Source organism: Sceloporus undulatus, chromosome 3 (assembly GCF_019175285.1).
Source record: "Sceloporus undulatus isolate JIND9_A2432 ecotype Alabama chromosome 3, SceUnd_v1.1, whole genome shotgun sequence".
NCBI classification, from domain to species: domain Eukaryota; kingdom Metazoa; phylum Chordata; class Lepidosauria; order Squamata; family Phrynosomatidae; genus Sceloporus; species Sceloporus undulatus.
In genome coordinates, this window is record NC_056524.1 from 128,916,804 (window position 1) to 128,932,158 (window position 15,355).

The window sequence follows — 15,355 nt, forward strand, 5'->3', positions numbered from 1 at the left end:
ACAATTCTGTTCTAAACTTCCCCTAAATAAACATGTCTGGTAGAAGCTATTTGGAACAAAACCTTACTTTACGTCAGAAAAAGGGAGGGTCATAGGGGAACAAGTTTTATTATGCTGGGGGAAGCTCAGGACATCTAAGGGGTTGTGGATTAAAAATAACTTGGAGAGAACCCTGAAAATAATAGTTCACATGGACATCATAAGGAGCTAGGACTGAACTATGGTTTAAGAACTACTCATGAGTCATTTTTTAATATCACAGCTGTCTTCTCTTGTCAGACACCTTACATGATGAAATATGTAGGCAGAACTTTAAATGTTGGTAGCTGTGAATTTTTATCCAACATCAAAACAAAAAGCAGTCTCAGGCATCCCGTTCTTGTCAAATATCTTTTTTAAATGCATGTACATGTGTGCACATATGTACCCAATGAACCTGAAAATGAAGGGGTCATTGGCAGAGGCAAGGTGAATACACAGTAGCTCATACAGCACACTTGAGCACTGGACCTCAAGAATACTGGCTGTTGAAGCAGGAAGTTTTCTGTTTCCATAAGTGTTTATAAAAAGGAAACACTTGATTAGTGCTTCAGGCCCAAGCATGGGTTCAACAGATTATTCTGAATACTAGCGTAATGACTGGGCCTCCAGTCATTTGAAGACTTCTGTCAGGCAATAAAGAGTTAAGCTGGGAGGGAGGTACATGCAAATGAGTAATGACATCACAACTGATGGAAGGCCCACTTGGCCAATCAGTGAGCAGGAAAGAGAGTTTCTCTCGGAAGCTTCCAACAGAGGGATATAAAAAGCATCTGAGTTCAGTTGGAGGAGCTTCTGCAGTGGGGAGTCTCTCCCTTGATGTGGGTCTTGCCGGTTGGGAAAAATTGCAGTGTTGAGCATGTGTCCATAAAGCATACTTCAGGGAGGGAGGTTGTGATAGGCCAAGGCTAGTAACTACATCTCAAGCCCATCTCAGCTAGAAGATTTCCTCTCTGTATCAGTACTTAGGAGTGTGTTAGTTACAATGGATAGGCCATACTAATTTTGTTTCTGTTGGCTTGCTTGAAATGATAATCTGATAACTATAGGCACTGTACCTGCAAAGTCAAAAGACCTTGTATGATTTCTATTAGTTTTGTTAATAGAATAAATATATTTTTAAAAAGTATCTGCTATTCTTACACTTCTTTACACATGCCTTAGTTTGGTTATCGCTTGCTTAGTTTAGAAAGGGAAAGGAACTATAAATCCTTAACCAGTCCATGTGTGTGTTAAGAAAAGGGTATTATAAATTCACTGGGTGGTGGCAGCGTGATGCGAAGTTCTCCAAGAGTCTCATTCAAGTTCACGGGGAGTGTGAACCGAGAAAAGGAGATTCGGGGGAAAATAAAAGATCTGCTGGGACTAAGTGCCAAGACAGGGCCGCTGTTTGGGTTGCTTGGACCCCAGGGAACATCACAACTAGTGATAGAGCTAGAAGTGCATGGAAACAAAGAGGTTTCAGTTGCAAATGAGGAGTTGGGGAGGTCCAGATAAGGAGTTTAAAATGCATGTATTTGGGATTGATTTCAGGAGAAAGAAAGAAAATAATATTTCAGCTCGTAGATCTACTTTGTTTCAGATTGAAGCTCAATATAACTTTTCCTGATCAATGTCTCCATGGGTACTGGCTATATTGGCTTTTATCAGCTTTTTGATACCTTGAACTAGTTGTATCAGGCCACAAGTAATTGTAGACTCCAGAAGAATTTAGAGATGCTCAACAGCTGCCTGACCTGCGATTGGGAATTCCAGAATTACCACCACCTTCAAGTGTGAAGTACATACCAGAACTAGAATTGGGAATGCAGAGCCCCAAAACTTTCAGATTTGTTATTCCAAAGAAATGAAAAACGCTGAGAGAGAAATTAAAATTTAGGAGGAGGAAGTAAGGAAAGGAGCCAAAGTGCGTGGTTGGGGAAGGGGGGATTATGCTTGGCTCCTGATCTGGAAATTGGTGGTGTACCTTCAAGTTATTTCCATCTTATGGTGAGACTGTAAGGCAAACCTATAATGAAGTTTGCTTAGCAAGATTTGTTCAGAGGGGGTTTGCCTTTGCTTTCTTTTGTGGCTGAGTGTGTATGACTTGCTTAAGGTTAGCCATTGTGTTTCCATGGCTGAGGGGGGAGTCGGAGCCCAGTCATCAGAACTATAGTCCAACATTCAAGCCACTACACTGCACTGTATCTCATGATCCAGAAATTAGTCTGCACAATATCCTACTTTTTCAGCTTGACCACAAAACAACCAATGAACCTAAAGTCCTCATTTCAATAGTCTATTGCTATTTCACAAAAAGAGTTGCCCTGTAGATCCAAGAAGAGCAGGGCAGCAGGGCTCCATCCACACTGCAAAAAATACAATTGTGTCTCAATACTATGGAATTCTGGGAATTGTAAAGTCAGCCCTCATTATCTACAGTCATTTTATCCACAGATTCAAGCATTCATGGCTTGAAAATACTTTTAAAATATACAAATTTCCATAAGCAAATCTTGATTTTGCGTTTCATATAAGGGGCACCATTTTACTATGCTAGTATATTGAATGGGACTTGAGTATCTACAGATTTTGGTATCTACAGGGGGGCATGGAACCAAACCCCTGCGGATACCAAGGGCCGACTGTATTTTGTTGTGGCACCAGAGCTCTCTGACAGAGAAGGCAAAATATCTCACAAGAGTGCAGTTCCCAGAATTCCATAGCATTGAGCCATGGCAGTTAAAGTGGTGTCAAACCAGACTATTTCTTCAGTGCAAATGTAGCCTTAGATTCACATCATAAATATAGACATGTGTCCAGATGGAATCCTCTTCTAATCAGTGACACAGTGATAAGCTTTGAAGGGCAGATAGTCACCTCTAGCTACACACCCAAGGAAAGACAAAAATGTTTCTAACTGTGTTGATATATATCCATATATTGGTTGTAGTAATTTTCATCTACAAGAGAATGACTTTTAAAAAATATTAACGGTTCTTAACTGCACATTCAAGACAAAGCTATCTCAAAATATTTTACATTACAGTATTTTTGACAGTTTATAATGATTAACCTTTGCATCTAATCACTGATAGACTGGGGCAGTCTAAGAGGCTGACAGATGATGCCATAGACCCTGTTAACTGAGTAGTCCTGGCGCTCAGATCCTGTGAGCCTTGTTGGCACTACAGCACTAATTTTTGTACCCCCTATGCCAAGCAGTGTTTATGGACAATCTTGCTGAAAGGGATGCTTTCAGAATACCACAGTGAGCACTGTGAAGCCTTATCTCATTTGGTAAGCAAGAAGATCACTGGCTTTGGCACAAAAATAGAAGAATGAGACTACTGACAGGAACATGCAATGAGCAAAATTAAGCACAGACCAATCTTGAATACACATCACTGGGTCTTCTAATGAGAAGGAATGCAGGATGTCCAAATGCAATGCCACTTACATGTTTGGCCAAAAACCTGTGAACCACAACTGTGGGCATTGGCAGGACACACGTAGTAATTTACTGTGGTCTGACACAAATACCCTAAAGTGTAAAAATGGTGATAAAAGCCAATGTAGCTAGATGATTTATAAGAGGGCTTTGTGGTATTTAGCTACTGATTCACAGTGCAGATGCTACACAAATGGATCATATTGCTTCCATCTTTAATGGGCTCATATGACGTTATCATTCAGAGTTACTAAAGCAAATTGGTGAAGAAGATGTTTCTGAAGTTCCCAAGCCTTGAATATTTCAGCAGGACAGCTCCTTTGGTTAAGTGACAATAGATAATTATACAATAATTATCTATTGTATCTATTGTACCTTAATACAATAAAGGTAGGTAGCCTAGCATACTACTACAAGAATCCTTTTGCACCAATCTGTTATGAACCCCTTGTTCATTCATCATCTTCCAGAAAGAATATATTTTTGTATCTTTTATGCTGAAATAAATTATTTTTGACCTTCTTTAATGTTACTATTAGCCAAGCTAAAAAAAATTATGACAACTAAACAATTAAAAGGGAAGGGCAGGAGGAGAAGGGTAGTGCTCATGCGTTATATCTAGAACAGTGGTTCCCAACCTGTGGGTTGGGACCCCTTTGGGGGTCGAACGAGCCTTTCACAGGGGTCGCCTAAGACCATCGGAAAACACATATTTGCATGTAGCAATGAAAATAATTGTATGGTTGGGGGGGTCGCCACAACATGAGGAACTGTATTAAAGGGTCGCGGCATTAGAAAGGTTGGGAACCACTGATCTAGAAAGATATAAGTCAAATCTTCCATTTTAATCAACACATTAAAAACAATGATATATATTTAGAATATAAGTTTGGACAAAAAGCCGTAGAAAGTGATATTTTGAATGAATGGATGCATTGAAGTTAATTGGTTTGGGGGGGGGGCAGAAGGGGGGGGGAACATATCCTGAGTGTATGACCTGAATTGAGAGAAGTTCAGAATTATTTACTGGAATTATCTGAAGACCTTTTATAGTAAACATGACAAACTTGAACTTCTTCAGCCTGAATCTGAAGTCAACCAAATAAGTATATGATAGGCATAGAAGCAATATTTGCTAGTTTTTGCTTCTCAGTCAGAAAGGGTTTCAGGAGCCTCCCACCTACATCTCAGGATTCATCAGACTTCAGAAGCTCTTGCAGACCATAATATTTGTGTGAAAAACAGTCATTGTTATGTGCACATCTTTTTGTGCCGAAAAAACTGCTATCACATAGGAAATATCTATTTCTGCTGAAAAGAAAAATTTCCAAAAAAAAATCTGAAGTGCAAATAGCAATTGAATACTGCTCATATTGTATGTTCTTACAAAACAAGAAAAATGATTGAATTATTAACTATTTGCATGTAAAAATGAAATACACAAAAGAATCTACATCACCAGCACTGAAAGGTACAGTATTTTCTTTCTGTTTTCCCCCCAGTGAGGATTGCAAGCCTTTGTCCTTGAGAGTAACTCTCATTTAATGCAAAAAAGTGTTCTGAGTAAAAATGGAGAATGGTTTGCAACTTAAAAGCAAAAATTTTAAATAAAAAGACATTTTGTATTCTAAGCTATATGCAAAAAAAGTATGTTTGGACACAAATGTATGGTCACCCCCCCCCCCCCCCCATATTTTTGGATATCAGCCCAGAGATGTTCTAGTGAAAATACTCTGTAATTAGAAGTCCTGACAGACTGGGAAGGATATTTTTAGTACTAAAAATAACAGAATGTTATAACTGTTAAATTTGTTCATCACAAACAGCTACATGTATGACATCTTTTTAAATGACTTGCATATTTAAATACACTTTATTTTGAAATTTCAACATCATAAACTTTTCTTAGATCCTTTTCTAGGCCGGTTTAGTAAGAGTTAGTTTGGCAAGGTATGATATTCCATCTTTTCACAGATGACACTTAAGAATTCAGTTCATATGACTTTAGAAATGAAATACAATAATATAAGTTATAGGAATAGCAAAAACCTCCAGTAAATTAAACTACAGTAGATTAGAATACAGGTGCCTAATAAAATAGTTCCAGTTCCAGACCTATGGATCTTAAAAAATGGATTTCACAGTTGCAAAGGGAATTAACCTGGTATCCTTGTGTGCAAATTCATTTGCTCCAAATCTGGAATTATCCTGCATCCCAATAATTTATATTCCTTCCCACAGGAAGCAATGATGGTGCTTGGGATAGAGAAAAACTCCAGTCTCCCCCAACCCAAGCATCGCAGGCTTCTGTTAACCATCCCAACTTGCCTGGGCAGCATAATCTTCCAGTTAATCTTCCTCTCACCCCTCTCCAACAGAACCACCTTCTGCCAAATGGTATGGGTTGGAATCTTTCCACATTAATCTTCTGATATTTTCAAACTCCTATCAGTTATATTTCATTAAAAAGACTACATTAAAAAAAAAAGAAACATATGCTAAAGAGAGCAACATAAAAAGTGTGATTTTTTTTAAAAAAAATCTGTAAATAGAATAAAAAGACAGTATTTCACAAGAGAATCTATTTAAAATAAAATGATTTAACACCAGTGACAAATATTTAACATCAAGATGTTACAGTTAGGAACTGACCAGACTGTGTAATAAATAGCAGGGACTAATTGTTTTTTATTTGAAATCAAACGCTTTCATGGCTGGCATCCATCGTTTTTTGTGGGGTTTTCTGGCTATGAGGCTGTGTTCTAGAAGAGTTTATTTCTGTTGTTTTTCCAGAATCTGTGGCTAGCATCTTCAGAGAATGCTTGAATGGAAGAGAGTAGAGTATATATAATGTTGGTTGAGAGGAGGTGATTTGCATGTTAATCTGTGTATTGTTCTGTTGTTGAATGGCAAGGCCTACATCAGGGGTAGGCAACCTTTTTGAGCCGGGGGCCGGGTTGCTGTCCCTCAGACAACTGGGGGTCCGAAGCCAAAAAATAAATAATTATTTTTTTTAAAAAAATTAAATATATAAATAAACCAGGACAAATGTAGGACAAAATTTTCAAATAGAAGACACTTTTTTTAAAAAAATGGAGGACACACAAAATTTTTTTTGCTGATTTTTTAAAAAATGTTAATATAAATGCATGTTTCTGAGGCTTCTATAGACAATTGCCCCCCAAAGGCCGCGGTGGCAATCAGCGGCAGGACCAGGCTGGGGCCAGCCCAAGGCCTTGCCGGGCCGCATCCAGCCTGCGGGTCGCAGGTTGCCTACCCCTGGCCTACATGGTGTCTGTTTACTTAATGAACCATTGTCTGTTGGGAATCTTGATTGTCTGCAATGTCTCTCATGTTCCTTGATTCATGTTTGAACACTGCATTTGGTGGTCCCTGTGTAGATTTGTCCACAGCTGCATGATACGTGGTAAACTTCTGTGGCTGTGAGAGGGTTTCTCCTGTCCTTTGCTGAGTGCAGCATTTACTGGATTTTCTTGGTCAGTTTGTAGACCATCTGTGTTTCCTCATCAGTTTCCCTATCAAATGCAATTGTTCAAACACGAATAAAGAAATACAAAAACACTGCACACTGGGTTGGCCAGAAAATCAGCACTAACAGGACATGTTATAAATCATGCTGGGCATAAAGTGCTGTTTGAAAACACTGAAAGTCTGGACCATGCCAACCTCTATCAGGTCAGAATGCATAGGGAAGCCATTGAAATCCATAAACACCTAGACAATTTCAACAGGAAAGAAGAAACTCTTAAAGAAACCAAGGCCCGTTATAAACGGGCACCCTAGCACGGAATCAGTCCGTGCTAGGGTTAGAAAGGGGTGTCTCTTCCAGACACCCCTAACCATAGTACGGACTGAGTCTGTACGAAATGGCGGCAGCCATTCCACATGGCTGTCGCCATTTTGACGTAGCAGACGCTCTGCGTCTGCACATCGCGCCCCAGAAATGACGCCACAAGTGCGCGCTTTGGCACTTGTGGCATCATTTCCGGGTCGCAGGAAGGAGCGCGATTTTCGCTCTCCTTCTTTGCAGCGTCCAGGAATAGCGCTGTTTGTCTGCTGCAGTTCCCGGATGCTGCAACCGGCGGCGGCAGCAGACCGTCGCTTTTCGGTGGTCTGTAACTCACCCAAGTTTGGCTACCAGTCCTGAAAAACACCAAAATCAGGACCTAGAAAATGCAAATGAAAACCACCCAGAGCTAGGGGAATTCCCAGTAGACAATGGATCATTAAGTAAATGGACACACTGTAGGCATTGAACAACAGAGCAATTCACAGATTAACCAATAGTATATATATCCAGCTCTCTTCCATTCCAGCATTCTCTGAAGATGTCAGCTACAGCTGCTGGTGAGACGTCAGGAATAAACTCTTCTAGAACATGGCCTCATAGCCTGAAAAACTCACAAAAACTATGTTTTTTATTTGTTTGATAACATCACTATGGACTTGTGTGCACAGTATTGCCACTTGCAGTCTAGCTCAAGGCTAATAAACAGGAGCACTGTTGTTTCCTTGAGATGGACATGACACTCTTTATCTCAACATATCTCCCTTGATCAACAAAAACCTAAAAAAAATGCTGGATGTAGAAACTGTGGCTGGAATCTGGCAAACTAATTTTCCACAAGTTGACAGATGTTATTAACATGTATTAATTTGGAAGATATTTTTATCCCGCTTTTCTCAGAGATTCAAAGAAGCTCATAATACATAATGTCATATTTTTAAATATATGTACTGTTTCTGCTATAAATTGACCATTAAAATACAGTATACTCGGCCTCTCCTGACCCTTTCATATGCCAATGCAGTTCTTCCAGTGCCTCTGCTGCCAGCTTTATTTGCTGTTAGTTTGGGACTTTCAGAACATTAATTCATATGCATAGGTATATATTTAAGTGCTTATATTCTACTTAATAACATGATTCTCCAGAGACTTGCAATAATATTAAGATACAATTAAATCATGAGAGCCAGTGGGGCATAGTGGTTTGACTCTTGTACAAGGACTCTGGAGACCAGGATATGAATACTTGATCAGCCATGGAAACCCACTAGGTGGCCTTGGGCAACTCACATTCTCTCAGCCTCAAAGGATGGCAAGGGCAAGCCTCCTCTGAAGAAACTTGCCAAGAAAACCCCATGATAGGTTAACCTAAGAGTCACCATAAGTTGAAAATGACTAGACACACAACGACAACAACAACAACAAACAATTAAATCAACAAAATATGGTGCATGGCAGCGAAGAATAAAATAAAGCTGGCAAGTAACAATTTTAAATAGACTTCAGTCCTTTTTTAAAAAATCAGCAGAATTTAAAGCCTGGGAAAATTAAGAACTCTTCACTTGGTGCCTAAGAGATAAGTGTCAGGTGAGCCATCCATTAGTTAGCATTCAAAAACTAGGATGCTGTAACTAAAAACATTCTCTCACCATAGTTACCCTCATTCTTTAACTATTGGAACATCTGGTAAAAGGTTTGTGAAGGTGGTCTCAGAGTGCAGGTAGGCGGTCCTATAACAATTCCCACATGGGGAGATGCAATCCTTCAGGTAACATGGTTCTAATCTGACACTAGTGTAAGTGATGAAGTCCTGAATTATGATATTTATCATGTTTATCTACTCCATTTCCAATTAACAGTCTTTCGGCCTTATTTTGGACTAACTGATGTTTTTGACTTTCTAAAAGATAAACCCATGTACAGTACACTACAGTAATCCAAATGGGATCATTTTAGGGCATGGGTAATGGAATTAAAGATTTTTTTATCCAAGTAATACTGCAGACTTCGAAGAGGACATTAGTTGTCATCTTTTGCAAGATTTATTGGCGGGGGCATGGAGAGATGGAGAGAATTGCTAGAGAGAGTTGGGGCCTTGTAACTAAGATGGCAGTGGTGCTGGATAGACAGAATGTATACAAAATGTGTCCAGTATCTGAATCTCTGGCAGAGGATTAAGATGATGCCGGTATAATGTGAAGGATCACTTGCAATCTGGATGGAGCAATCACTGGAATTCTATACTATGTGATTTCTCTGAATGTGTAAGATGGGCATTAAGAAAGCGCCTGATGATAAACCACTGAAGGTGTTATAATCCCAACTAAATTAAACCCTTTGAAATGCTGGGAACTTGGTAAATGTAAATAAAATATATAATTAAAATATGTAGCTTTCATTGATTCATTGGGTCTATTTTTGTTGGGAATAATAATTGGCTTTAGTCCAAGGTAAGGATCAAAAACAAGGCACCAGCAGTTTACTACTAAAATAGTATTGATATGGTTGGCAGTTATTTGCAGAAGTCTGATTTGCTTTAGGTGAAGAAGAAGGGGATGCTGCAGAAGCTTGATGTATGCTCAAGCCCTTAGATAACTGGTAGACAGTGTGATTCATAAACACTATTGTCAGGGTCATCATGTGAAAACAACAATAATGTATACCTAATTGAAGATACTGTGGTATATCGCAAAAAGCTTCCATTCAAACATAAATTCAAGGCATTGTCACATGTAGTTTTCCATGGACCTAGAACTACAGTATCATTGTAGGTTTGAACTACTGTTAGTTAACCAGTATTTAGAGACAGATGTTAAAGTGATGGCCTGCCTCCAACAGAAATGGAAAGATTACATTATGGAAGCTGGTTATTCTTTGGAATTGGACATCTGTAACGTAATGAATGTACCACCTTTCAAGGTTGATTGCTATTCCCATACTGAGCAACGATGGTAATCGTTTTCTCCCTTGCATGTTATACTAGGAATAGTAGCATAAAGCATGTTTTCCTGCTAGAGGAATACTTGTGAGCTAAGGACCAATTGAGTAAAACTTTACCATTGTCTGGTGTGTAGTTAAATTGCCTTTGTTTAGTGCCAGAAATGTTTATAACGTTCAGTGTTTTAAAATCATCAATGTATTTTTGCTTTATTTTTTCCCTTAGGCCTGGAGCTACCTTTTATGATGATGCCTCACCCGCTTATTCCTGTCAGTTTGCCACCAGCATCTGTCACGATGGCGATGAGCCAGATGAACCACCTTAGCACGATTGCAAACATGGCAGCCGCAGCACAAGTACAGAGTCCTCCCTCAAGAGTTGAGACGTCTGTTATTAAGGTAACTGTTTAGTTTAAGAAAAGAAAAAAGAAAAAACAGAAATGGGATGATATTGAGAAAGGTAGTGATATCTTTCCTAGTAATCTTCTTTCTCAGGCATACATTTCATAAAATATGATGTGGCTAATTAGGGAGATCTACTTACTTCATATGTAGAGCACAGTACATCAAAAGCTAAGCACTTTTACAGGAACAGTTTTTTATTCCTCCAGTCTTCTAGATGGAAGTCTTTATATCTTACATAGTGCCACTTCCTGGTTGAAAGACAAATTCAGACTGAATTTATGCAAGTCCCTTAATCTCTCATGCTGATCAAGAAATTGGACTTTTGTGACAGTCCTTGAAGTTTTGTCTTCAATGAAAATTTCTTCCAATTATTTTATTTATTTTTCTTCCAGCATTTTTTTTTTACTCTTTCACCAATAATGGTTTTGGTGTACCTAAAACAGGGTGGGGAATAAGAGGTTTTGAACTATTCCCTTGGAAAATTTTCTTCACATCTTCTCCCATGAAAGCAGAGCATTATAGGAACTTGTGAAGAAGCAACTACAGGTTCATTTTTTATTGTCTAACATCTCCTTGCTGCCTCTTCACCGGTTTTGAAGAGTTGAAAAAGAGAGCTTTCTCTATAGGCCCTCTTCCTTCCTGACACACAGCTAGGAACATGAAACTATCATCAGAAGTGGACTTTTTGATATTGCTTTCTTCAATTTTCCCTGCCTGGGAAGGACTGAAAAAACAAGTGTTTGTAAGTCAAATGAAGACTTACTGGCAACAATAGACTCCTGTTCCTATCTAACTGATTGCTTTGGAAGAAACAGAGACTAATTCAGAAATTCAAGAAAACACATTACTTGCCTTACTAAAATGTGCAGAACAGCACTGGAACCCAGTGACACATGAACCAAGTAAACATGTACTGTACCATTATTCCCAGGTGTTATTTGAGGATTTACAGTAAAGAAAACAACTTGAGGGCGGACAGAGAAGCAGCCCAAGAGGTCAGAACTCCATCTTTTCCATGTCCCTTAGTGTCCATTAATATTTTGTTGTCCATCAAAGACAGGCAAAATCTGCTAAAAGTTAGCATCCCCAGGATAGGTAGGAAACACTGTCTTTCCCAGAGCAAGTTGGTATGGTCCACTCCTTATGGGGTACTTTCAGATGCATCAGCAGTCTTCACAGCCTTAATGGACAATCAAGTGAATGGAGCAGGAATCTTGCAAGCAAAAGATCAGGACCAATCTACATTTTACATTACACATGTATTGGGCATCTTAATGTCTGCTTTTTGTTTTAATTAAGGAGAAACCCAGGACACCCAGTCTGGATTGTGACTATTTCTAGTGGAGGTTTACTTCTTTCATTTTGGATTCCTCCTTCCTGAAATCTAGTCATCTGAAAGGAGAAGAAGGGTGAAAAAAACATAAATTGGGCCATGGATTACCCCTCTTTTTTAAACACCTCTTTTAGGTTGGGGAAAAAGCTGGGAGAAGGAAGGATTAAACCTTCCCTCTTTGTATGCAGTATTCCCAATCTGGGTTAGAGCCCCACACTTAATTTAAGTAAAACAAAAGTAGACACAGAGTTCCATGCTGCATTTTGAATATAACTTGTGGCTTGATCCTCAGATAGTTTTGAAATACCTGCTATTGCAATGTGAGCTTCCATCACCAAGACATGCTTTTCCATGGGAATAAGTTCCTTAAGGAACAGCCATAATCCTTTATTGCTTGTCTCCTGCCCTCATCCTAGAGGGGAAGAAGGGGGAAATTTAAGATATTAATGAAAAAAGTACACTAAAAACAGGCAATTCCATTCTCCCCGTAGGTTCAGGGCACAAACAAGGTGTGAGAAACAGGAAACTCCATATTATTTTCTCTGTCCCATAAACATTAGGCAGCATATTCAAATTTCATCATCAGTCTCTCCATCTGCAATATGGGAGACAAAAATATTGACTTGTCATAATATTGTTGCAGAGCGAACAATTTTATGTGAGTGATGTAATGTAAGTGAAGTACTTTGAACACTTGAAAGTGCTCTATAAATGTTAATTAATATCATTAGGAGGTAAGGATGTAACTCTTCATTTATTTCATTCTGGTTGCAGAAGAGTGAAATACACAGAACATTTACTCTCCACTGAGTAAGATTATAAGAGGGGTCTTGCTTTTGTCCATTTTCCCTTGATTTTTCCTGTTTTAGGACTTGGGGCAAAAACACTGCATGAAGAGGTTTAGTGCAAACAGTGCAGAGGTTTTTGTGCATAACACAAAATGTTGGGGAGAAGGGACTGTGTAAAACCTCTTTTGTAAACCCCCCCCCCACTACAATGTTACAAAATGCAGACGAACTAAACCAAACCTCAGAGTGGTTACATTTTTCAATAGGGCATCTTGACACATGGTTGAGAGGCCCTTTCTTGGCAAGAGTGAGAAAATTTGAGAATATAGTTTAGATATGTATTAGAAATGCAGAAAAAACAATTGACCTTGTCTTTGAAGAAAATTTCTGTGTCATGAAAGAATGACCCACTGACCAAAAGGAATTGCAAAGATAGCACCTTTAATGGGCAAAATTTAGCCTTAATGAATTCTGCATTGATAGCATCAGACCTAAACCATTAATAGATGCTACACACTTCCATCTGTGGTAGATGCACTTGAGATGTTCTCTTTATTATTTAGAGGGCAGACTCTCCATATCCAGTAGTTGTTACTTTGGACAACCTTCACTGATAAGCCTACGTGGAAGTAAGAAACAAATTGGATGTTTCCTACTCATTTCCACATTTTATTGTTGACAAATTGCTCTTATGTTACACATGAATGTTGACATATTTCAGCAGGAGTGACAAGCGTTTTCCAGTACTTCCAGTTATGGTCTGGGAGGATGACAAACTCTTACTACAGAAAATTGACCCAGCCTTCCATCTTAAAGTTGGAACTTAGATATAAAGTTCTCCTTTGGATATCGAAATGAATGGGAAAAGTAAAAAAGTGATTTGCTTATTTCTGTTGCAACAGAATTCAATGTATAATCATTTCTATAGAACATACTGGGACTTAAATTATATAATTTATTGGAATTATATGTTATTATTCCCAGGGGCTGGTAAAATGTTAATTAGAGACCACCCAATTAAACTAAATAAATCATAATATGCTCTGTTCACTTTATCCCTACTTTACAAAACAAATTTGAATTTAGAAGGCCCAACTGTAGTTCCCAGGACCTGTGATTTAGCTGTCTTCACTTGAAGTAGAGTGTGTAGATTTTATCCCTATAGCTTTCAAAATATATTATTCTTGAATACAGAATACTGGATTAATTGGAACTAATGAATTGCACCAATGCATGAAATCAGCACCAGAAAGAAAATAGGTAGCTATTCCTCCATACAGCTTCCGTAAAGCCATTTGAATAATTCTAATTGCTGTTATTCTGAAATTAGAACTGTACAAGTGAGAACTGAAATTTTCCAAAGCATCTCTTAATTCTGTCATGCCATCTTGTGAAATTCTTAAAATGACAAACTCTCTCATTTGTCTCACTATGAGAGCTGATTTAGAGAGCCTTGCCAACTCAGATCTCTTGCTGACCTTTCCCTGCAATTCACCAAGTTCTTCTGAGCCTGAGTTGCTATCTTAAACTTGCAAAGCTTCAGATGCCATTCTGCTATTAAGCAGTGCTTCATTTTCCATAGATAAGAGGCTGGAATTATGCAGAAAACAAATCTTGATTTTCTATTTTTAACTCTTTCAGAGTTAGGCCATGAAGAATAAAGTAGGGAGGGTATGAGGCACCCCTGAAAAACAGACATTAGTACTTGGTATTATATCCCACCTGATGATTCTGTGCCCTTTCTGAAATGAGATGAACATTAGATACCCTTTTTTGTAATTGAATGTGGAAATCTGTGAATTGGAGGAATGAGATTGCATGAATGAGCAGGGACAACAGATTGTGACAATAGTAAATCACAAAGTGTGACAGCTGTGACCTGAGAATGCTTTATGCAGGAGATGCCTTTCATCACCTGCCCATGGCTTCAGAAAGCCAAGCTTGTTAGCAGTCTCAGCTTTCCCTAAGCAGAAATATGTACAAAATATAAAAGGATATCAAAAATAAATGCTGTAGCTAAGAGCTGATGATAATAGTTTTGTAGTAACACTGAGAACACAGGCATAAAAAAGGTATCAGGTTCTATGGTACATCCATAGAATATAGTTTGAAATACCAATTTCTAATTAAAAAAATATATTATAAAGTACAGTACCTACCTTGATTATCTGAATGGTTTACAGATTTTGGAAAGATAAGAAATGTGATGATATTTTGCATAGTGCTGTTTCCATTGCTTTGCTGAATGTTAACACACCGAGAAAATCTGATCAGCTATTTTTCATTGATGGACCTCATATTTAGTTATTGGGGTTTTTAGGAGCTGCTTTAAACATTACATTTAGTAATATGTGTATATAAAGTATAACATATGCATGTGCCATATATATACATACATATATATATATATATATATATAGAGAGAGAGAGAGAGAGAGATACGCAAGTGAGGATTGGCCATAGCTTTTTGTAGCTCCAGTGGTAACAAAATTCCTCATTATATAATGTGTGAAGTGGCCCTTATGGCATCATTGTACAGTTCACAAATGGGATAGATAAATCCACTGTACTTTCCTTGCCAGGAAAAAAAGTGCAAGGGATAAGCAAATTTTGCA

At 38.3% G+C, this 15,355-nt stretch overlaps 1 protein-coding gene across 1 annotated transcript in view; it reads left to right on the forward strand.

Annotated features, from left to right (window-relative positions):
• The window catches only part of DACH1 (dachshund family transcription factor 1), a 425,175-nt gene that overhangs the window by 273,113 nt on the left and 136,707 nt on the right, over window positions 1–15,355 (forward strand). The window contains 1 exon segment of the mRNA XM_042460363.1: window positions 10,441–10,613. Coding sequence (XP_042316297.1) covers window positions 10,441–10,613 — 173 coding nt within the window.